The 25698-nt window shown below is 37.2% G+C and overlaps 1 protein-coding gene across 1 annotated transcript; it reads left to right on the forward strand.

Annotated features, from left to right (window-relative positions):
* The first annotated feature begins 563 nt into the window (after positions 1-563).
* Positions 564-24596, forward strand: LOC128509103 (aldehyde dehydrogenase, mitochondrial-like). The gene is made up of 13 exons (XM_053480672.1): positions 564-788; positions 5418-5522; positions 5682-5822; positions 11457-11536; positions 13023-13134; positions 17901-18029; positions 18171-18284; positions 18661-18763; positions 18952-19136; positions 22556-22720; positions 22836-22993; positions 23726-23840; positions 24205-24596. Exons 1-13 carry the CDS (start codon positions 672-674, stop codon positions 24235-24237), a joined length of 1557 nt encoding a protein of 518 aa, XP_053336647.1. The 5' UTR covers positions 564-671; the 3' UTR covers positions 24238-24596.
* The last annotated feature ends 1102 nt before the right edge of the window (positions 24597-25698 follow it).

Below are 25698 nucleotides of genomic sequence, written 5' to 3' on the forward strand. Positions count from 1 at the left end.
AGGAATCATGCGTCACCATTAGACATCTTTAAACTCCACACTGTATTTATATGAAGTGACATCATCTTGTTAATGTTTACTAACACTAAGTGTTTTCGCCAGTGCATTTAACTGCTTCACCAGACGTCTGAAAGCCATTTACAGCTCTATAATCATTCAACTTCTCCTCATAAGAAGTTATAATGATGTTATAATGATTAAAGGAGAGGCCAGTCCAAACGCAGACCACGAAGGATAGCTAACTGTTTTTTTTTTTTTTATCTATGCATTACATTTGTTCTGAGACAATGGCTTATGCTATACTGTACTAAAGTTCCATATAATATTTATTAATATAGAATAACAAAAGTGCGACACTGCTAAACCCCACCTCCTGCGCTGTGATTGGCTGGCACACTGCGCTGTGATTGGCCTGTAAAAATAAGCAGCGGATCACATGGAATCCCAGCGTTTATCCTGCTTTCTGATTGGCTAGTTTAGCGCAACCAGCATAATCCCGTGACCTGCGCGTGGATTGGCGGAAGTCTGGGGTTTTGCGTTAGTAAACCGTCCTATCACTGCACGGGGGGCGGGATGTGTTGAACTAACTGTGGGATAGCAAACATCGCGTCGGTCTTAAATCCTCGGTCTGCGGAGTTTAACTTGAGAAGCACCTGTTGTGTGAATCCGCCATGCTCCGCACCGCGCTCTCCCGGGTCGGCCCGCACTTTTCCCGCGTCTCCGCGTGCAGGTTTTCCGCTGCAGCAATCCCCGCACCAAACCCGCAACCCGAGGTTCACCACAACAAGGTAGAGTATCAGGCCATGAGGCGTTTGGAGCATTCCCACACACTGCTCTCTGCGTGTCAGTGCTGCACACTCCACGGCCGCCAGTCTCTAACTGAACACTTCACACTCCTCTCCTGTATTTACTCTCCATTACTTTTAAACTGAACAACACCCAGCTCAGCACAAGTTTCAGTTTAATGTCTAAAGCATATGGTTAAAATTAAGAATTCAGTTGTTTCATTAATTTATGTAAGTTCAGATCGCGTAGAATTTCTTTTTCCGCATTTACTCCACACTTCCTGATCACGAGCCTGAACTCATCGGGGACCGTCGATAAAGTGCGCCAGAGAAAATGTGAAAAGAGAGACCCTGAGACTGGGAGCATCATCTTACAGCCTGGCAGAGGGAAAGTGCAGGACATTTCACCACACTAGTGTTACTGCATACTCACAGATTAAACATTGCAAATCATTTTATGAAATTCAAGCAGTAGATCTGGCCTTCTCCAGTCTATTTAACTTGAATGTTTGTAACGAAAATCTAATGACTAAATAAACAGACTGTAGTGCAAGTTATTATAATCACAATTAGACCACAGCTGCATATTCATTCTATTACATATTTCACTCAGATTCTTGCTGTTCTTTGCACAGTTACTGCTGTCTGCACTGTCATCACACACTTGGTACAATTGCACATCAACGTTTCACTGCAGTGAACTTAATCTTACTTGTTATCAATTTTTTTTTTGTTTTTTTACTTGTGATTTATGTTCTTGTATACAGTATCTTGTAGTTCTTTTTTGTTCTTAGAATTGCACTATAAGTTCTGCTCAGTTCTCACATGTATTCTGGCTGTACAGTGTTTAAGATACACAGTGCGCTCTCACTCCTCTTTGTGTTACTGTCTTTATTGCTGCTGGATATCTGGAATTTTCTTTGTGATCAGTTATCTATCTATCTATCTTAGTTAGTCTATCTATCTATCTATCTATCTATCTATCTATCGTCAAGAACGTGTTCTGGACAGTTTATTTCAGATTAAACAAACAAAATTGGTTAGTACATTAATTAATGCTATAAATATTTTAGTGCGAAATAATACTATTGTATGCAAATTCTATTACTACTTTTTAATACTTATTTATATGTTAAGACCAAAATGTAACATTGACATTTATTGCAATAATAGATTTTTTTTCTGTCATAATGTGCAAAAATTCATACAAAATATATTATTTGAATTTGTTGTTGGGTGGCAGGCGGCACAGTGGTCTTGCACCTCCAGGGTCCAGGTTCGATTCCTGTCTCTGTGTGCATGAAGTTCGCATGTTTACCCCGTGCTTGGTGGGTTTCCTTCGGGTACTCCAGTTTTTTCCCACAGTCCACATATATGCAGGTTAGGTTGATTGGCATTCCCAAATTCCCCGTAGTGTGTGTATGATTGTGTGTATGTGTGTGTTCCCTGCGATGGATTGGCACTCTGTCCATGGTGTACCCTGCCTCGTGCCCTGAGTCTCCTGGGATAGGCTCCAGGCACCTGCGAGCCTGAATACAGGATAAAGTGGTATAGAAGATGAGTGAGTGAGTGTTGGGTGACATATTAATTTTACGGCACGCCATATGAAGCCACTATTGGCTTAACAGATAATATATATTTTTTAAGAAGTGCAAAACAGTATGTGCCAAAATAGACAGTACTGAAATAAAAGGTGGACAATATCACCTTGTCATCTATGAATTTATTTCTCTTGAAAGAAACCAACATTTAGCAGTTTGATTTACCAGGGTGTGTATAATATAAGTGTTTGAAGTGTGGCACCCCCTTCCTGTAGACAGTGTTCATATCGTTCACGCAAAGTCTCAACAGATTCCCGGAACAAAGGTTGCTGCAGACTTCTGTAGCACATGGCTGGAGCTACGACCCCATTAACAGAGAAGCACAAATTTCAGGATTGTATATTTTGGCACATACCATATTTTCCAGAAATGGTGCATAATGTTGTGCCTAAAACGTGTTTCTGATTGTTCAAAAGAAAAGGTATTGATTTGTTTTATTAATAAAATTGTATTAAATTGGTTTTAGTGTTACTTTGCCCCATTAAAGAGTGTAAAACCTAATAAATAAAAAATAGAGTTAAAAGAGGGATATTTTCTTTTACATATAATTTAAACAATTGATTGCACTTAATCTCCTTGTAATTATCTACAGTTTTACAATTTGGGACGAGTGTTCCAGCGTTGATTCAAGAACTGAGACAAGTTTGGCATTAAGCCTCCATTATTCTTTGAACTAATGATTTACCCAATTGTACCATGTACCAGGATAATGAAAAGAGATAACTATGAAGAGGGAAAAAAAGGAACAAATATGTTGGAGGCAGTGTTATGACATAAGTAGTGTTTATTACTGACCTGACTGCTGATAAAAGTAGCTGGATGAATTCTAAAGTGTATATGACTATACACTCTCTGCTCAGATTCAGCAAAATGCTGCAAAACTGATGAAGAATACACTTTATATTGCAAATGAAAAATAACATAATGCATACAGTAAAAGTTACCCAAGAGTTTCTCATAGGAAGGAAGTGAGAGATTTTTTTAATGGCCACCTTATATTAACAGAGCATGCTTTTCACTTATTTATGACCAGACTGATGGCAGAAATACCCACATACAGTATGAAGCAGCTGCAGTAAAAGCCTGGCAAAGCTGAGAGAGAGAAAACCCAGCATTTGGTCATGTCCATTGGTCCTATAATTCAGACAGTCATTGCCTTTCATCCAAAAATTAAATAAGTATCCTTATGTTTGTAACTGTTAGTTTGTTCCATTATTCATAAACCCCCGAAATGGGTGTATGGGGTGGGGTGTATGAAAATGGCTACAATACCCAAATTGTTAATGACAAACTTTTGAAAGTATTAACTTGCCTCACACCATGAGTGTTTCATTTCAAAATCATTGTGGCCAAATACCAAAAACAATTCATCTTTGTTTCAACGTTTATGAACCTGAGAATATAATCAAAATATCCTTGTGATCTAAAATATCATGTAAAACATAATGTTCAAGTTCAAGTTCAAGTAGGCTTTATTGTCATCACAACCATATACAGTTAGTACACAGTGAAACGAAACAACGTTCCTCCAGGACCAAGTTACTACATGCAACATAAATTTACAACATAAATTAACAGAGACACTAAACTAGCTAACCAAGAGGCCTAGTTAACTGGCTAGCAGAGACAGGACAGAGAGACCTAACATAAATTACAACATAAATTAACAAAAACTAACTAGCTAAGTATAACTATTTTAACAGACAACATAAAGTGCACGTGCAAATGTGCAAACAAGAGCACCAACAAAGTGACAGTGCGCAACCACGACATAACAGGACATAAAAATATGGTGTTGAGGTAGTGGGTAAACGTAAACGTAACAGTTACAGAACATAAAATATGGGGTTGAGGTAGTGGGTAAACGTAAACGTAACAGTTACAGAACATAAAATATGGTGTTGAGGTAGTGGGTAAACGTAAACATTCTTTAAAAACAGCAGCAAGAATTGAGGAATTAGTGCAAAAATTAGTCCAGTAATGATCATTGTGCAAAAAGATAAACAGTGAAGCATTTACAGGTTGGTGTGTACGATAATTTGGTGGTGTAGGTCAGTGTGTCTGCACTTGTGTTGATTAGTCAGTCCAGTCCCAATATTTTGAGGTAGTTGAGTTAAGCTGTGTGATAATGTTTGTGTCTGTGTGTCTGTGTGTCTGTGTGTCTGTGTGTGTGTGTGTGTGTGTGTGTGTTTTATCAGTCCAGTCCCTTTTTGTTGAGAAGACTGATGGCTTGTGGAAAAAAGCTGTTGCACAGTCTGGATGTGTGTGCCCGAATGCTTCGGTACCTTTTTCCAGATGGCAGGAGTGTGAAGTGTGTGTGAGAGGGGTGTGTCCGATCAGCCACAATGCTGGTGGCTTTGCGGATGCAGCGTGTGGTGTAGATGTCTTCAATAGAGGGGGGAGAGACCCCGATGACCTTCTCCGCTGTCCTCACTATCCGCTGTAGGGTTTTGCGATCCGATATGGCACAATTCCCAAACCAGACAGTGATGCAGCCGCTCAGAATGCTTGATTGTTCCTCTATAGAAGGTGGTCAGGATCGGTGGTGGAAGCTGGGCCTTTCTCAGTCTTCTCAGAAAGAAGAGATGCTGTTGGGCTTTCTTGTGTAGGGAGCTGGTGTTGAGGGACCAGCTGAGGTCCTTCTCTAGGTGAACACCCAGGAATTTGATGTTTTCGACGATTCCCACAGAGGAGCCGTTGATGCTCAGTGGAGAATGGTCGCCTCGTGTCCTCCTAAAGTCAACAACCATCTCCTTTGTCTTGTCAACATTTAGAGACAGGTTGTTGTCTTTACACCAGTCCGTTAGCCTCTGCACTTCCTCTCTGTACGCTGACTCGTCGTTCTTGCTAATGAGACCCACCACGGTCGTGTCATCAGCGAACTTAATGATGTGGTTCGAACTGTGTGTTGCTACACAGTCGTGAGTCAGCCTTTTTGGGCAATATGTGTGTGAATATTTTAACACTTGTACTTGCAGGCTTTTGTACTGTATGGAGTTGCTCATTATATTCTCTGTTTACTTTCTTTCAGCTCTTCATCAACAATGAATGGCATGACGCAGTGAGCAAAAAAACTTTTCCAACTATCAACCCTGCCACTGGTGAAGTCATCTGCCAGGTCGCAGAAGGAGATAAGGTTGGTGCTGTGTCTTTGTGCATGTTAAAACTTTTCAGTTTTATCGTGTTTGGACTTGTCACTTTTAACCATGAGGTTTCTTGTCAACAATGTTTTTTACCTTCTCGTTGTTCTAGAAAACATGTGCATATTACCTTAATTGTTGGTCTCTTTTCTCAGGCAGATGTAGATAAAGCAGTGAAGGCTGCAAAGGACGCGTTCAGACTCGGTTCTCCATGGCGCCGCATGGATGCATCTCAGCGAGGACTCCTCCTCTTCCGTCTGGCTGACTGCATTGAGAGGGACTCGGCTTACCTCGCAGTGAGTGATGACTGCTTTATTCTATTGTAATGAAAACTGTGTGCATGAATCTATAGTGTTGTAAAAAGTATTTGCCCCTTCCTGACTTTGTCAGACTTTTGTCACACTTGTATGATTGAGATAATCAATACATTTTAGTATAATACACAGATCACCAGAGTAAATACAAAATTAGGTCTTTAAATGATTTCATTTATTAAGGAAATATTTTCCAAACCCACTCTATGTAAAAAGGCAATTGCCCCCTAATCCTAATAGCTGGTTGTGCCAATGTTTGCAATGACTGACAATAAGTCTTTGGAGGAATTTTGGCCTAGTTGTCATTTCGAATTGTTTCAATTCAGCAACAATAAAATAATTTTTTTTTTTTTTTTTTTTTTAAGAGGTTTTAGGTATGAACAGTCTAAGGCAGTGGTTCATTTTCTGTCATTCCCTATTTAAGGGGTGGGTGAATTTTCAAGCCCCACTTGTCAACAAAATGATACCGAAATCAGCCAAGTTTACTATTTATTAAAATATCAATTTCTAAACCAATTAGATCAAATAACAACAAGTTTAAAACAGATCAAATACACATGCAATTGTTATAACATGCTTACTTTGTCACTTATCTAGAGCTTTCTTTTAAAAAAGTCGAGTGGCTTATTAACGTGACTGGGGTGTGTTGTCTCCAAGTGTCTTCCTACTTTGTTGGGTCTCATGCTGTCTGCTGCCAGCGGTTTAAGACACAAAACACACACGGGTCTCTCCTTTGCCCCCCACCATCCCCACCATGAATCCAAGCGCACTGACCCGGTTTGTGTACGCAGTAAAGTTAATTTGATATTCGCATCTCCGAATTCAATAGCTGCGTAAATAAACCCGCAAATATGATACCCACATATATTTCCTCTCTACATTGCCTTTAAGCTACATCCGCCATAAATTATACATGTTTAAAGCATAAACGCAGTGTCCGATCTTTATTGTCAATAAAGAAAAACATGGATTAGAATAGGTACTTTCCTATAATTTTCCACTAATTCCCTCCCGTTCATTGCGCCCCACCTGTCATGTCTGTATTCCCCACTAGTGGGGCGCGCCCCACACTTCGAGAAGGTGTCTAAGGTCATGCAACAGCATCCCAATTGGAATTAAGTTTGGACTTTGACTATTCCACTGCAAATTTCTTTGTTTTTGTTTAGTGATTTATTTTCTACATTCTACAACAATACTGGGGATTTCAAAACTATAAAATAACACATATGGTATCAGGTAATTACGTAACAACAACAAAAACAACAGTTAGTTGTTATTATAAGACACAGAGGTCAGCCTTTCTGTAATAGTTCTTGCAAGAACAGTATTGTCAAGTGCATTTGCAAAATCCGTCAAGCACCATAATGAAACTGGCTCTCATGAAGACCATCCCAGGAGGGCAAGACCAAAACCTACCTCTGCCACAGACAAGAAGTTAATTTAGAGTTATCAGCCTGAACAATGACCAATTAACAGCACCTCAGATTAGAGGCGTTATGAAGTCTTTACAGAGCACAAGTAGCAGACACATCTCACCATTAACTGGTCAAAGGAGATTAATGCATTTTTTGGACGCCTTCAGCATTCCTTTACAATGTAGAAAGAAATAAAAATAAGGAACCATCATGGAGTCAGAAAGTGACCCCAAACGGTAGTGTATATTTTTTAAGATACTCAGAGGTGGTCACAATGACTGTTAGAGCCTTTTTGATGATGTTACAATGTGGCATGTGTAACTGGTTAGCTCAATAATAAAACTTACTAACAGTATGCACTGGTAGCTGTTTGTTGCCTTTAAGCATACTAATATTTTGTATTGGGACAGTGTATGCATGTATTCTAGGAAAAGAGATCTGGAGCTTGATAAAGGTTGCCTAGTCATCATGATTTTGCTTCAGCGGTGAATAACATGTGTTTAAAAAAAAAGAAGCTTATCTTAGATGAATGCCTACAGTGATTCAGCAATCTTACCAGATGTGAGAATGCTTTGTTCTCCAATTTTTTATGTCAACTTCAGGTCATGTTTAGCAATTAGTTACATACTGATTAGCCCAACCCTTAGTATATATATAGGGATGGTGAATGAATCATATTAGGATTTTTTTTGCCAATATTAAGCACCAAACCCTTGGTTGTCTTACCTACATATTTGCATTTTAGCCAAGGTTTTAGCAGATTCGGCTTGTACAGAGACCACAGTGGCACTGACTTTGTGATAATTAATAGGTATAATAGACATCAGTTAACTTAAAATACTTGGAACAAAATTGCACACTTTTAGACTAAAGAACTGCAGATGTAATAAGAGACCCTGATTTGGTGCTGTTGGATTTGCCAACAGTTATACTGTGTATGTATACATATGTGTGTAAACTAGGGGTGTAAATGTTGGATTGATATCAAAGAAAAAAAGCATTGTATTGACATGGAAGTCATGGACATTGGTTAATATTGGAAGTCATGATTCATTGTACCGAAAACATAGCGAAGTGTAAAAAAAGACATAATTTTTCCATTCATGAAATTCAATTGTAAATATACAAACTTCTAAAACATGTAAACTGTGGAAAAATGGCAGTAATTTCCTGAGCACAGGAAAGGAGAAATGTGCAAAAGGGCGCATACCTTTCTTTAAGAAAAAATACATATATATACATACAGGGCTTGGACAATAAAACTTAAAACGTCTCATAAACCAAAGTGAATTCCCCCATAAGATATAATGAAAACTTTATTATAAAAATTATTCGTTACACAGCCCCCCAAAAAAATACTTGAGAATAATTAATACAAAATATAAAGTACAAATAAAACAAATTAACCTGTACTTTACCTTTAAAAAAAAGTCAAAATAAATTCAGACAGATAAGTGTTTCCGTTTATGCGCAGTGTGTCTGTGTGTGTGTAAAGCTAAAGTAAGAGAAGAGGTGGAATCAGACCCTCTTCTCATCTTACACAGCAACTCTTCATCTTCTCTTATTTGAGTTTTTTATACACACACACGCACACATTAGGGCTGCAACAACTAATCGAGAAAATCGTTAATTATCGATAATGAAATTTGTTGTCAACGAATGCCGTTATCGATTAGTTGGGCTGCTCACGTCACTGAGGCGCGCGACCACAAGATGCACAAATATACACAGCCGCTCGTGCAATGGAGGTTACAGAAGCGTCTGCAGGAAAAAGCGCGCGCCCTGAGTCCTCCAAGGTATGGAAGTGATTTACATTAAATGCCTCTAAGAAGACGGTAACCTGCACGCTATGCAAGACCGAGCTTTCATGGCATGTCATGCACGAACACTTAAAAAAAAAAAACATGTTGGTGTTACGGATGGCGAAACGTCAGCAGGGTCAGTAAAACTGTATCCCTTCATCGTGTAAAAGTTGAAGTGCTTTTGTTTAAACTGTTTGCTAACTTCGGGACAGTCGCGCTAGATCTGTTCACGTGCAACTCGCTAGCATCACATTGCGCAATCACCTCATGAGCAATAGTGATTAGTTAAATGGCGCTATTTTAGATTAGCTTAAATTACACGGTGTGAATAACAGTAGAATATTACATTTAGTGATTGTTGTGGTTTTCAGCGAATGCAAATAACAGTACATTTGTGACTATTAGCTTTTTGCATTTCTACAGTTTTTTTTTTTTTTTTTTATAGTCCATTACAAAGTTAACTTGTAATTAACTGTGGTTTTACTTATGCATACATAATTTTATTATACAAAATTACATTATTTTAGCTGTTTAAACCTTATCAACTGAATATATCAGTGTATTTTTTAAACTATACTGCATTTCATTTAAGGTTTAAAATGTCAAAATTAAAGATTATTAAACTCTATGTGGCTTTTGCATTTTTAAAACTTTATTTTTATACATAAATAATACCCTGATTTTATATATATATATATATATATATATATATATATATATATATTAGTTATAAGCGAAATATCAAATTAAAGAAGTGGTTAGGTTTTTATCCGATTAATCGAAAACATAATCGCCCAACTAATCGATTATCAAAATAATCGTTAGTTGCAGCCCTAGCACACATTAATGGAAAGACTGCTTTATCTGAAAAATTAACAAGGAACATCGCTAATGACACCATGAATGTTACTTATTTTGATTCATACACATTCACATCTCATACAAACTTGAATAATTTGTTTAATTGTGTAAAGCTGCTCTGCGACAATGTCTATTGTTAAAAGTTCTATAACAATAAAATTGAACTAAATTGAATTGAATGCGTGCTACATGATACTCGGTATTCGTAAACCAAGACTTGTTCGTTTTTCAAGGCAAAATTTATTAAAATTCTTTGCTTGTCTTGCAGAACACTTGCCAACCGCGTTACTTGCAATCTGAAGTTCCACTGTATGGTGTAGGGCCTCCTTTTGTGGCCAATACAGCATCATTTCGTCCTGAATGACGGATACAAGTCCTGCACAGTGGCCAGAGGGATTTTGAGACATTTTTCTTGCAGAATGGTGGCCAGGTTACTACTTGATGTTGGTGGAGGAAAACTTATGCAGGTTTTACATAAGCCCAGGATTTTCACTGCTGGCACCTGAAACCGTTTGGCATTGGCATGAGTGACCAAAGGTTTAGCTATAGCAGCCTGGCCATGTACATTGACCCTCCAACATTAAATTGGCCAGTGTTTCAGTTTTATTGTCCAACTCCTGTATTTAAGCCTCTGTATTTTTATATATATGTATTTTTATATATATATATATATATATATATATATATATATATATATATATATATATACACATATATACCTACATTCAACCCTTAAAACAGCTGTTCCCAATGAATCAGGGTAATTAGGATGCATTAGAACAGCTTGAACTATTTGGAATGGTATAGAACTTTGCAAACTGTCTATGGGAAAATAGATAAAAATCCAAAGGGTATTAATAATTTTGGATGTGCCACTTTTTGTTCAATGTCAGTAAAAGCTGAGAAATATATTTTTTCCACAGTGATGCCTCTTGTGCATCATCTTATCTTTAAAAAGACGTCTGTGTCATTTCCGATAGAAATAAAAAAAATCTTGCTGGTTGAAAAAAAAGTAACTTTAAGTAAGAATTTGCCAGTGGTATGAATAATTTCGGGCTATCTAGGTGGTAAATTGTTTAAAATAGTAATAGTAGTATTTGGCGTCACAGTGACTTAGTGGTTAGCACTGCTGCCTTGCACCTCTAGGTTCAATTCTTGCCCCGGTCTGTGTGCCTGGACTTTACATGTTCTCCCCGTGCTTGGTGGGTTTCTTTTAGGTTTTCCGGTTTCCTTCCACAGTCCAAAGACATGCAGATGGGGCTAATAGGTGTTCTCAAATTGCTTGTAGGCCATTGACTGCTTCGTTTAAGATTTGCTTGATATACAGAAGCAAAAATTATTTTAAAAATTAAGTACTTGTGGAATTAAATGTATATAATCATTTTATTTGTACCCCATATTAAAAGTTCAAACTTTATGTATTGTTAAAAATTTATAAAGAATTTTAATAAATTGTACTAGACAACCTGTGGAAAATAAACATTTCCGTCAAAATCCGAGGCCAACAGTGGCCTTTATTCATGCTGTTTGGATTGCAGGAACTGGAAACTTTGGACAATGGAAAGCCATATGCTGTGGCCTACTCTGTCGATTTGCCCATGGTGGTCAAAACATTAAGGTAAGAGCTGATGGTTTTACTTTCGAGTGATGAACTGTGACCAAGACAGCAGTGCGCTGTACTATTGTAACAAAAATATTGAAAAAGTCTCGTACTTGACTGAACTGAGGGAACAGTGGAGAACCACAACAGATCTAGCAATAGTTAGAATATCAGTGTGTCTTACTTAAATGCTTTTAATTAAAATGACACAGCTAAATTTTACCAATCATTTGTTAAAGAACACTACTAACACTTTGCTCTTAAATAGAGATGCTCCGATCAGCATTTTTGGGGATGATCTTTGATTAACGATCACCAAGATCATGATCTTCCGATTGCCGATCACAGAATGGCAGGGGAATGGGAATCTTTTATCTATAATCTAGCAGTTTGCACCATTTGTAGAAATAAAACTAACTCTAAATTAACTATATAAAAAAAAAACTGTAGAAATAGGCTACAGTCAAGATCTAAAAGAACCACCAAGTGTTTATTTTAGAAAATGAGAACTTAAGGCTACTGTAGGCCATCTTTCCCAAATAAGGCAGAGTAACTTAGTTATTCTAAACAAAGAGGAGCGGGCAGATCAACACACATCAGATCAGCTAAATGGGATGTAGCCTCTTAATACACGGATTACATTTTATAATTGGCAACAAAATGTAAAACTTGTTACATCTAAACTGGCTACTGCCACAAAGGACAAAACTATGGCAAGTGTTTTTTTCTGTTATTATTATGAACGTCTGATGTAGTTAAGAAACCAACTACATCAGACCCAAAAAATAAAATAAACTTGCTTTCACCTCGGGGGATTTCATCACGACATACATTGCAAACGGCTAACTTTACGTCTTTATTGGACACTTAGAAAATCTTCCAGACGGAAGAACTCATGTTGCCACTGGTAAGCTCTGCTCTGCTGTTGTTTACCTGTGCGCCGTGCATGCACGTGTGAAAAAGTCGCGCGAGTAATTTCCGTTAAGTGATCGGAGCAACACTACTCTTAAACAGCCTCAGTTTTTTTCATGGCATGGGTTTCATGTTTGTGAGACTTTTTTTGTACCAGGACCCTCCTAGAAAGGTTGCAAACTCCACATTTAAAGAGGGTTTAACGAGGCCCTCCATGTTCCTGTATACAGAATTAAGCGGTATAGACGATAAATGAGTGAGTGTGTAAGTTTATATTAGATTGATATGAAGGTGATTTAAAAAAAAAAAATCTTACCCACAGTGTTTGATTGATGGTTCGTCTAGTTAGCAACCCAGTGAACCAGTGTAAGGGTAAATTTAATGATAGAAACTAAAAGGCTCTGGATAAGAGGATCTGCCCAATGTAAATAAAAGGAAATAAAGGTGTGTTGTATAAGCTCTTGTATATATAAATCTAATGTCTAACCAACATAACAACTGGCAATATGTTTGTGCAAGCATTTTCAATGTACAATATCTGTGGATTTGTTTTTACAAATATTTTAGATGTTTGTTTCTGGGAATTCTGCAGGTATTATGCTGGCTGGGCTGATAAATGGGAGGGAAAGACCATTCCAGGAGACGGTGATGTTTTCTGCTATACCCGGCATGAGCCTATCGGAGTGTGTGGCCAGATTATTCCTGTAAGTATTGATTATTGATGATTATGCTTCAGTAGATTACATAGTTTCTAAAAACTATTTAATAATATTTTATCATCATGCATGAAAAGCAGTAAAAATAAATAAATAAAAAACTGTGTTTTTGGAGGTATGTTTAGATGTTACTTTTACATTTCTATTAGTGTTGAGTAGAAAGTTGATGATTTGCTGTCCTAACAAGAACACTAATAAAACCCAAAAACTTAGTTTAAGCACCCGTATACACAGCAGGTCCATGACTTATATCTATACTCTGAGCAAAGCTACACGTGAATAAAAGCAGGGGTGATAGCGTTCTGGCACCACCCTGGATTTTCGGCGTACTGTGGCTGCGGGGGAAAAAACAAAATCAGGTTTGCGGATATTGATCTGTCATTTCTCTAGATCTGAGATGCGCAGGTGATAGAGAAGGAACAGAAAATCAGCAGTAGTGTGTGGAAGTCTGTGATCGGCTAGTTTTGTGGCTGTTTTGTAACACTGGACAAAGTTGAGCGAGCATACAGGCAGAGTCGAGCGCGCACAAAATCAAGAAGTCGCGCATGCGCGGAGAACATGTTGAGCGAGCAGGGGAGACACCGCACGCGCAGAATCGTGGCAGGAATATAACGCCATAATATTCCACCCTCAGCGACCGATCGTGTGACTGATTTAAAAAAGAGCTTGTGCTCTTTCATTGCTAAGCTTGACCTGTTATTTAATATCGCCCACCCACTCGTCACTTTATGTAAGAAATTAGAGGAGGATAATCAATTAGTTAATCAATTCCTGTGTACTTTGGAGTACTATTATTGCCACTTACTGACCTGTCTTGGTATGGCTGTAGCATCTGTAACATTTACTTCCAGTAATTGTACTAAGATGGGCAAATAATGTCAATCTAGGCACTGAACATATTGAGAAGAAAATGCTGTGTTTTCTTGAACATTACTGGGGGCATAATGCAAATATGAAAATATCTAAAAAAAAAAAAAAAGAGCCACTTGACAATAATGATGATCAGGGTTATACATAGGCTGTTTATATATTTGGGCCCAGGGGCCAACAAGTTATGTGTTAAAAGTGCGTCGCATACATAGTACCCCCACCCCTACTCACCTCGGGGGCAAGGAAACAAAGTTCAGGCTCAAGAATTTTTTCCACTATCAGCCCTGAAATAGGTAAAACAGGACTTCAGTTTGGCGTCATGTTTGTGTTGCATTGATATGATGTGGTATGTTTCTGTAAAAAGCACTGAACGGTGTATTATATTAAAGAACTGAATGTTTGAATTTAATGGGCCAAATAAATAAATGCATTCATTTAACTGTTCTCACAGAAGCCAGCAAATTTTTTGTTGGATAAATGTCCTGGTCTTCTTTGTGCGATAAACTTTGTTGTTTTTGCACCATGCATATTTTAAGAATTGTGCCGCAAATCTACTACAGTATTATTTTGGCTGTATACGTACAGTAGGTCAATGATATGTTGAAAGGTTAACTTGGAAAGTTTTCCTTCTGGTTTGTTTCTAATTTTGTCTGGATTCATTGTTGCCAATCTCCCTAACCCTGCCAGGCGTAGTGTGTGCTGCTCTTTCCAGAAAGGTTCAGACCGAAAAAACATGTCCATGTGTCTTCACTCAGCAGTGAAGGTCTGAGTTATGGAGTGTTGAAGAGATACATGTCCAACAAGTTTGAGCTCTTTTACACTGGACTCCTTCCCTGGATGATTTGATGTTAAACCCTTACAGCCTTTTAAATTGTTCTGTATTCTTACCCTACATCTACTATATATATATTTCCACAGTTTGATTGCTTGGACTTTAGTTTGGTTTATGTCCTAACAGTGCAGTATAAATTGTGGCTCCCTGATGTGTTCCTTTCCAAAGTGCATACAGTTAGTTCAGATTATAGAGCCACTCCAGTTAATCAAAGATTATTAGAGCAAAACCCACCTCCGCGGGAAAAAAATCTTAAGTAAAATGAAAAGAGAAAATGCTCACATAGTATATTTACAGGAGACGCATCTAAATAACAATGAGCATGAAAAATTGAAAAGAATGGGTTTTACTTAGATCTATTACTCATCATACCATACAGGGCATAGGAGAGGAGTTATCATTTTGATCTCTCATATGGTTATTTTTGAAAAGAAATCTAAATATGTTGATAAAGAAGGTCAATTTATTTTTGTCCATGGAATATTAAATGTAACACATGTCACCTTATTTAATATTTATGCCCCACCTGGTAGAATATTTTTCAGATGATGGCCTCTGAAACACAGGGTACTGTATATTGATTTGTGGAGGTGATTTAAACATACATCTACAACCTGAATTAGACTCTACAAACAAGAAAGCAATAACTCCTAAACCCATACATTGAAAAATTAATGCTTTGATGAATGATATTGGCATAATTGATATATGGAGAGACTAATTTCTCTCCCTCACATAATGTCATACCAAGATTAATTATTATCTTGTGTTTAATAGAGAGAGGACTAGAGTAAAAAGCTGTGATATTGGAACAATAGATATTAGTGACCGTGCCCCAATTTATCTAAAAGTGAAACTAGATAATAAATTTAAAGATACCCTGTGGAAACTTTAATTTGAACCTTCTTAATGACGCTTCATTTACAATATATATTAAAAATGAGATTCACTGTTATTTAGAAAATAATGATAATGTAGAGGTCACACCTCAAATATTAAGGGATGCTGCTAAAGCAGTATTAAGAGGCAAAATTATAGCATTTGCCTCATATAAAAAGAAAATTCGACAACAGGAACTAAACAAATCACAGTAGAAAAAGAACACAAAGACAGGCAAAATCCAAAAATATTAGAACAAATAAAAAAAATGAAAAACAAAATTAATATGCTGTATACTCAAGAGACAGAGAAAAAATGATCTATTCTAAACAAAAATATTATGAAAATGGGTCAAAATTTATGAAAGTATTGTCATGAAAATTTAGCAAGCAACAAACTAACCAAACAATATACAAAATCAAGGATCCTATAACCAATATAATATGAAATAAACAAGAGAATATTCAAGAGGTGTTTGAAACTTTTTTTTATATATAAAAAATTATACTCTAAAATGCCTGATAATAGAAATCATCTAGATTGATTGATTGTTTTTTAGACAAATTGGAATTACCGACCCTTACTGATGAGCAGAATAAATTACTGATAGCAGAAATAACAACAAATGAACTGAAAGGGGCTATTACTAAATTAACCAAACATCTCTAAAGTAATTAATTGGCTTCAAAACTGCAAAGAGGTCTGGTGTATCTCGGAGGCAAATTCTTGTACTATTTCATCTCTTCCTGCTTTAGCTTTATCTACAGTAAATTACCCCTCTGTATTTCACTGTAGACTCAAATCCCAGTCGTAGCAAATACCCTCAGGATTTGTTTCAGTTTATATAATGCTTTGGTTTTAAAGATCTCTCCATAGCCAGTCCTATATGTAAGAAACACCTCTTAGTCCCAGCTCAACTAGACTTAGCCTTTGCTCATTGGTAACGATTTTGGGTCTTGTTAAGTTTGGTGATCTTTTTGTTGATCTAAGTTAAAGTCATTGTTCCACATCCATTCCTCCCACTACAGTTTGGATGCAATTATAAATATTCTTTTACATTTAAAGGGTATAATCTCAAAAGTTTATAACATATTCATTAATAAGCATTAAGGGAAGGGATTTGGCAGCTGAAATCTCTGAGGAAACCTGGAATAAAGCTTTGCTTAGAGTAAATAATACAACCTCCTGTACTCTCTTGGGTTTAATTTAATTTAAAGTTCTCCACAGGCTTTATTTCAGCAAGGCTAGGCTATCAAAGATATACGTACGCAAATGTAGATGATGCGTGTGAGCGATGTCACTTTGCTAAAGCGGCTTATATGTTTTGGTCTTGCCCCAGACTGTTTGATTTCTGGACAGCTATATTCAAAATCTTGTCATATGTCGAGGATAGCAGACTTAATTTTGAAATGGCTATTTTTCTATCTATGGCGATCTCATACTTTATAAAGGGCAAAACCTTTCCCACAAACAAAAAAAATATAATGATATAATTAAAAAGCTGTGTATGTATGTGTCTATGTCTGAGTGTGTGTGTGTGTGTGTGTATATCCTTATATATTTATTTATTTATTTCATATGTATATATTAAATCTATATATTTATTTATTTATTTATATATTTTTGGTGTGTTCTGGTTTGTAAAATTAAAAGGAACATTCTTCCATCTTTTGCATTGGCTCACAGTTTGGAGTGTCAATGCAAGAGGTCTAAATACTTAAAAAAATAATAATAAATAAAAAAAAATCAGTTTTTATTTTTAAGCGATTTTCAAAAAATGTTCATGTCATTATGCGCAGTTAACTGTAGATTAATGGGTATAAATGGGAAATGTCCATTCTGAATTAAATCCACAGCGCAAAGTGTGAAAGCAGGGTTTAGAATAATTTAGATTCCACTGTACAGAATACTATCCATTTCATGGTGTTGCTGGGGAAAAGCACCCTTGTACCTACATCCACTTTTTATCGTCTTGGACTTTCATCATCTTGCATGTGTGCAATTTTTGTTTTTTTTTGTTTTTTTTTATCCTTAGTGTAAACATATACATTTTGGTCAGTTTATGACACTTAGATGACCACTTAATTTACCTTGTATAGATTTCCTCCTTTGACGTCTTTATCTCACCCATGTAATGATACCATCTGTTATCATCTTTCCCTTTCTCTGCTAGTGGAATTTCCCTCTGCTGATGCAAGCATGGAAACTGGGCCCCGCTCTGGCTACGGGTAACACCATAGTGATGAAGGTGGCGGAGCAGACACCTCTCACCGCGCTCTACGTGGCCAAACTTATCAAGGAGGTTTGAGCTGTAGGCCTGAATAGGCCCACGATACCTGCATTTCAGATAAACAGCACACACACACACACACACACACACACACACACACACACACACACACACAAAATTGTGCGTTAATCATTATTGATCCTTCACCTGTAGGTGGGCTTCCCTCCTGGCGTTGTGAACATCATCACTGGAATGGGTCCTACTGCTGGTGCCGCCATCTCTTCTCACCCCGATGTGGACAAGATCGCCTTCACCGGCTCCACTGAGGTAACATCGGAGATTTCCAGAAGTAAATGTGAATGCCTTATCCGTCAGTTGATGTGTGTTTGCCAGATTCAGTTAACTAAGTGCTAAGTAAAATGTCCATTTAATGTTTAAGAAGTTAAAACATAACACACACTTTCTGTCTCGTTTTCACACACACACATGCACTCTCTTTCGCTCTCTCATTGTCTTTAATAAGACAAAGTAATGCAGCTTTTCATGCCACTGTGCAAAGAACAAAATACTCATTCCTGAATACTTTTCCCCAGACAGTGCTGCTCTCTGCCTAATTATTTCCAGACATGGCTGTTCCTTTTCATACTTTCTAATAAAGTATAGGTTTGTCGCTATATTTTTGACTCCAGTACATGTTCTGTAGGTAGGTCACCTGATTCAGCAAGCCTCTGGCACCAGCAACCTAAAGAAAGTAACTCTGGAACTAGGAGGAAAGAGTCCCAACATTATCTTCTCTGATGCCAACAGTGAGTACATTTTCTGTGTAGATTGTTTACTTATTTATTTATTTTTAATAAATTCAGTGAATCTCTTTAATAAGCAGTTTAAAAAATGTTACAGTTCCATTGTTGCAGAAATCATTGTGCATTGTTTATTAACCTTTAATTCCAGGACAAAAGTCCATGTTTTGTTAATTGCTTCTCTGTTCTTGCAGTGGAGCAAGCAGTAGACCAGGCCCACATTGGCATCTTCTTCAACCAGGGTCAGTGCTGCTGCGCAGGTTCACGCACATACGTGCAGGAAAGCATCTACGATGAGTTTGTTGAGCGCAGTGTAGAAAAAGCAAAGAAGAGAGTGGTGGGAAATCCCTTTAACCTTCAAACCGAACATGGACCACAGGTAAGACTGCAATGAACACCTTTACCGAATAAAACATTTTATTTAAAAAAAAAAAAACAACAACATTGGCTTGCTACAGTAGGTGTTGTAAGATATGACTGTTTTTCTGGAAGATTTTTGCCAAATCCTTATAGTTGTGGTTTTCTAGTGAGAAGTTCACACTAGAATAGTTTGATATATATATATATTTATATTTATTTTTGGAGTGTTCTGGGTGGGTAGGTTGTAAAATCAAGAGGAATATTTTGTTCCATCTTGTGCATCTCCTTACAGTTTGGAGTGTCAAAGCAAGAGGTCCAAATACATAAAAAATATATATATTATTTTTTTTTAGTTTTTATTTTTAAGTGATTTTTCAGTAAAAGTTGATGTCATTATGCACTGTTAACTGTAGATTAATGGGTATAAATGGGAAATGTCCATTCTGAATTAAATCCACAGCGCAAAGTATGAAAGCAGGGTTTAGAATAATTTAGATTCCACTGTACAGAATACTATCCATTTCATGGTGTTGCTGGGGAAAAGCACCCTTGTACCCACATCCACTTTTTATCGTCTTGGACTTTCATCATCTTGCATGTGTGCAATTTGACAGTTACAGATGGTTGCATAACAGTTAGGGTTTTTTTTTTTTTTTTCCCCACTTCTTTTTTTTTTCATCTTTAGCGTAGAGGTATAAATTTCCATCAGTTTATGACACTCAGATGACCACTTAATTCACCTTGTATAGATTTCCTCCTTTGACGTCTTCATCTCACCCATGTAATGGTGTAATGAAAGGAAATTGGTCCATCTGAAAACTGGTCTGTCTTGTACTTTTTTTTTTTCTTTACAGCCACGCATATATTCTTCTGTAATGTTATTTATTTATTTTGTCCATAATTATGCACACATGATGATAAACATATACAGTATAACGAAATTGGTACATCATATAATATGGTGCCTAAGACTTTTGCACAGTACTGTAAATATACTGTATATGTACGTGTGTGTGTATGTATATGTATGCATGAATGTTTTTAAGGCAAGGAAGTGGATTGATTGAATCCATTTTAGCAAATAACTTGCTGGAGACAAAACCCAAAGAACAAACAGGAGCTACAGTCAGCTACAGCAATGGTCTGGTGGAGCATCACCAGGGAAGCATCTGTTGCTTCAGGCACTCGTTGGCTTACAAAAGATTTCCAAATTACTTTTGATCTCTTAGAAATAGATACTTTATGAGATTTCAACTGTGGCAGGTGAATTTTAGTCATTTTACTTTAAAGCACTTTAAAATATTTTAATGCCACTTTAAAACATTTTAAAACATTTTAAATTTTATATATATATATATCCCCGCCATATTCCTATATTTCTATATTTTGTGATATTTTTACATGCCCTTATTTGTATAGGTTGTTTATTTTACTAGTTACATTTATTTTCATTGATTTTTCATTAATATTTATTCCTTATATATAGTTTTTATTTTATTTTTAAGGTCACCGGAGGTCGTACAAGCATTTCACTGCACATCGTACTGTACTGTGTATGTGACATTTGAAATTTGAATTTTAAGTGAAATAATGTGGATTTTACATTAAACCTGGCTTAAACAGTGCACTTAGTTATTTTTGGTTCTTTATATAGAGACACGTGTGCTGTTGGTATACTTTCACCTATTGTAAATATTGTCTGTTTTTACAGTCGTGGCCAAAAGTTTTGAGAATTACATAAATATTGGAAATTGGAAAAGTTGCTGCTTAAGTTTTTATAATAGCAATTTGCATATACTCCAGAATGTTATGAAGAGTGATCAGATGAATTGCGAAGTCCTCCTTTGCCATGAAAATTAACTTAATCCCAAAAAAACCTTTCCACTGCATTTTATTGCTGTCATTAAAGGACCTGCTGAGATTATTTCAGTAATCGTCTTGTTAACTCAGGTGAGAATGTTGACGAGCACAAGGCTGGAGATCATTATGTCAGGCTGATTGGGTTAGAATGGCAGACTTGACATGTTAAAAGGAGGGTGATGCTTGAAATCATTGTTCTTCCATTGTTAACCATGGTGACCTGCAAAGAAACGTGTGCAGCCATCATTGCGTTGCAAAAAAATGGCTTCACAGGCAAGGATATTGTGGCGACTAAGATTGCACCTAAATCAACAATTTATATGATCATCAAGAACTTCAAGGAAAGAGGTTCAGTTCTTGTTAAGAAGGCGTCGGGGCGTCTAAAAAAGTCCAACAAGCGCCAGGATCGTCTCCTAAAGAGGATTCAGCTGCGGGATCGGAGTGCCACCAGTGCAGAGCTTCCTCAGGAATGGCAGCAGGCAGGTGTGAGCGCATCTGCACGCACAGTGAGGCGAAGACTTTTGGAAGATGGCCTGGTGTCAAGAAGGGCAGCAAAGAAGCTACTTCTCTCCAAAAAAAAACATCAGGGACAGATTGATCTTCTGCAGAAAGTATGGTGAATGGACTGTTGAGGACTGGGGCAAAGTCAAATTCTCAGATGAAGCCTCTTTTCGATTGTTAGGGGCATCTGGAAAAAGGCTTGTCCGGAGAAGAAAAGGTGAGCGCTACAGTACCATCAGTCCTGTGTCATGCCAACAGTAAAGCATCCTGAGACCATTCATGTTTGGAGTTGCTTCTTATCCAAGGGAGTGGGCTCACTCACAATTTTGCCCAAAAACACAGCCATGAATAAAGAATGGTACCAAAACACCCTCCAACAGCAAATTTTTTCAGCAATCCAACAACAGTTGTTGAAGAAAAATGCATTTTCCAGCACGATGAAGCACCGTTCCATAAGGCAAAAGTGATAACTAAGTGGCTCGGTGACCAAAACGTTGAAATTTTGGGTCCATGGCCTGGAAACTCCCCAGATCTTAATCCCATTGAGAACTTGTGGTCAATCCTCAAGAGGTGGGTGGACAAACAAAAACCCACTAATTCTGACAAATTCCAAGAAGTGATTATGAAAGAAAGGGTTGCTATCAGTCAGGATTTGGCCCAGAAGATGATTGAGAGCTTGCCCAGTCGAATTGCAGAGGTCCTGAAAAAGAAGGGCCAACACTGCAAATACTGACTCTTTGCATAAATGTCATGTAATTGTCGATAAAAGCCTTTAAAACGTATGAAGTGCTTGTAATTATATTTCAGTACATCACAGAATTTAGCAGCAAACTTTGTGAGAATATTTGTGTCATTCTCAAAACTTTTTGCCACGACTGTACATTTCTATGGACTTTACTATGTATATTTATTGTAGAATAATATACACGGTAAGTGAAGTTACATTTTGCTTAAAGTGTTCATTTCTGATTTTTGACCCCAAGTTGCATCCATACCCAGATGTATTATTTTTTATTCTTAATTTTATTATTATTATTAATAATGATAATATATTATTGTTTGCTCTTTTGGTTTAAGATTGATGATGAGCAGTACCAGAAGATTCTGGGCTACATAAGCAATGGGAAACGTGAGGGAGCCAAGCTCATGTGTGGAGGCGATGCAGCAGGAGACCGCGGTTACTTTATCCAGCCTACCATCTTTGGAGAGGTTCAGGATGGCATGACGATCGCTCGTGAAGAGGTGAAGCTGAAGCTATTAGCCTCCTAGCTGACTCTTCCTTTATACCAAAACTCAATAGAAACACTACATCTTCATTCAATGTGAACGCTCAATTACACTGTTACCTCGTTAATAGATCTTCGGTCCAGTTATGCAAATTCTGAAGTTTAAGACTATAGAGGAGGTGGTTGAGAGAGCCAATGACACCAAGTATGGCTTGGCAGCCGCTGTCTTCTCAACAGATATCAACAAGGCGCAGTACATCTCTAACAGCCTTCGTGCAGGCACTGTCTGGTATGTCAGCAACATCATTTCATTCAAAGGGTTAGGTGTTAATCCGAGCTGTGCAGCATGAAAACAATGCACTGGTCGGTCAGTAGAGATCGTTGATGTTTATTGGGTTCACATGTTCTCTCCAGATTCTCCACTTTTCTCACAGATCCTAAACATACTTTGAGTGGGTTCTGCTAATATTAATTTGGTGTGAATTTGGTGTAAATGTGTGTGCATGGTGGACTGGTGCTCAATCCGCTGTGTTCTCAGGATAAGCTCTGGATCCATGACTGGACTGAAGATAATTGAATGAAAGTTTGTTGTCTGAATTGAAAAGTGATGTCCATGAATTCCTGAAAGTTCTTTCCAAACTTGTTAGACGTTACAGGAAGAGGCTTAGTGCATTGTTTTTCTCTATATTCCTAAATATTAGATGTAGAGATTACAATTTTGAAGTGGTGGTTTTGAATAAAAACTAATTTAACAAGTGAGGAGAATAAAACAATAATAACAACAATACAGTGCCACCATGTGGTGAAAATATAAACATCATAGCTTTTTTCCCATTAAATTAAATAAAGAATGTCAACAATCTGCATTTGACATTCTACTGGATGGGATTTTGATTTCAAATAAATTTAAACATTTTGCACATTTTATGGAGTACTTTTTATTAAAAAAAAAAAGTTTATATGAAAAGTGAAGGTGACATTAATACCACGCATAAGGTTTTCATATCTTTCATGTCTACAGGGTTAACTGCTACAATGTGTTTGAAGTTCAGGCACCATTTGGTGGCTACAAAGCCTCAGGGACTGGACGTGAAATGGGACAGTATGGCCTGGAAAACTACACTGAAGTCAAAACCGTAAGCATGCACACCTCTTTGGGAAACAGTACAAGAAATGTATTACATCTAGCATATATTCATATCTGATAAGATGTGAGAAGATAACTTAAAACATCTGTGATTGACAGAAAAATGTTTGATATTGTTTACAATATTGAAATTAAACACAGTCCTGCCTTAATTTATAATCTGTGAACTGTTTCAGTCAAGTTGCAGTGTAGCAATCATGGTTAAGCCTCCTGGTTAATTGACTATGGCATGATTTACACTGATGTGTACTGTATTATGTGCTGATCTCTATCAGCTCAAAACATAAATCACAACTTATCAGTGTATGATCATACTGTGGCCTTTTAATAAAAAAAATTTTCTGGTCCTACAGGTAATAGTTAAAATTCCAGAGAAAAATTCCTAAGTGCCTTCGACATCCTTTGAAGAAACCAGTGACTAAGTGCCAAATAAAATGGAATAAAACCCTGTGCAAGTACAAGGCTGATGGATTGATTGAGAATTTCTTGGTAATGTTTAAAGCTGTTCTGTTTTCAAGAGTCTTTATTTACTCAACCTCAAGCACTTAAAAAATATCTTTAAAAATACCTATGGAAATGTACAAGTTATACGCAAACATTTATCCAATATATAGTTGTTTTGTTCCACTCTTATTCCTGTTCCAATGTTACTTCTGTTTCATTTTAATAGAAACTCAGAAATACAGCTTGTTTTTCCACAAGTATTGAAATGGAATTTTTCTGAAATAAATGCTTCAAAGCTTCATTTGTGTGGTTGTGTACAGTATTTTATGCATTTTTGTACATTGTGATTATATTGCCATTTTAGAACTGATTAGTGTAGATAAGATGAACAAGGAAAAAATAGAAGGAAAAAACATTGTGTAACATGCGTTCAAGTTTAGTGACCTTCTGTACCAGACTTACTTACTCATTCATTATCTATACTGCTTTATCCCGTATTCAGGGTTGCTGAGGGCTTGGACCCTATCCCATGAGGTGACAGAATGCCAATTAATTGCAGGGCATACACACAAACACATACACACTCTATGGGCAATTTGGGAACGCCAATTAGCCTAATCTGCATGTCTTTGGACTGTGGGAGGAAACCAGAGTACCTGGAGGAAACCCACCAAGCACATGGAGAACATGCAACTTTCATTCACACAGGCGGGAATCAAACCTGAACACTTGATCATCACCCCATGTGCTGTCACCTCGACCTTCGGGGTTGATGGTTTAAATCTTGTCTTAGGACTGTGTGTTAGAGGTTGCATTTTGATGTTTGTTTGTTTATTTATTTATTTGTTTATTTATTTTACTTCTAGGCTGATTGGTTCTTCCACATTTTAAGTGTGTTTATGGGTTGCAAGTGGTTGGGGTGCACAGCAGCATAACTTCCCTTTACAACAATGACCACTGGCGTTAGGTCATTGTGACTCCTGTGACCAACTGTTTTTATTGTGGCATTAACAATGTTTTAGTAACCTCTACTCTTTGTGGCTGTGGGAATGTGTTCACATCCACATGAGCGTAAGTGAGATCAGGTGGTGTTGGAAGAAGCCTGGGCTGCTGTCTCTACTCCAGTTCATCCCAGAGGTGTTCAGTGCTGCTGAGGTCAGGGTTCTGTGCAGGACACACACGTTCTACCACTCCAGCCTTGAGAAAACGTCTAGGAACCCTTGCTTTGTGCAAAGGCGTATTGTAATGCCAGAACAGGTTTGGACCTGTTGATTCAGTTGATGAGAAATTGTAGTTCTACATCATGCAAAGACAATCTATACAATTGTGGCAACAGATTGAGAAAGGAATGTGGGTGTAATGGTTTAGTGTCCACAAACTTTCGGCTCTGTTGATATCCAGCA

This window comes from Clarias gariepinus, chromosome 21 (genome assembly GCF_024256425.1).
Source record: "Clarias gariepinus isolate MV-2021 ecotype Netherlands chromosome 21, CGAR_prim_01v2, whole genome shotgun sequence".
Lineage (NCBI taxonomy): Eukaryota > Metazoa > Chordata > Actinopteri > Siluriformes > Clariidae > Clarias > Clarias gariepinus.

What these genes read in the sequence shown, in the direction of transcription:
- LOC128509103 (XM_053480672.1), top strand. Translation starts at nt 672, where the DNA reads ATGCTCCGCACCGCGCTCTCCCGGGTCGGCCCGCACTTTTCCCGCGTC. An exon ending in ATGGTGGTCAAAACATTAAG is followed by an intron (nt 11,537 to 13,022) that starts GTAAGAGCTGAT and finishes GGAATTCTGCAG; the next exon opens with GTATTATGCTGGCTGGGCTG. An exon ending in CTTCGTGCAGGCACTGTCTG is followed by an intron (nt 22,994 to 23,725) that starts GTATGTCAGCAA and finishes TCATGTCTACAG; the next exon opens with GGTTAACTGCTACAATGTGT.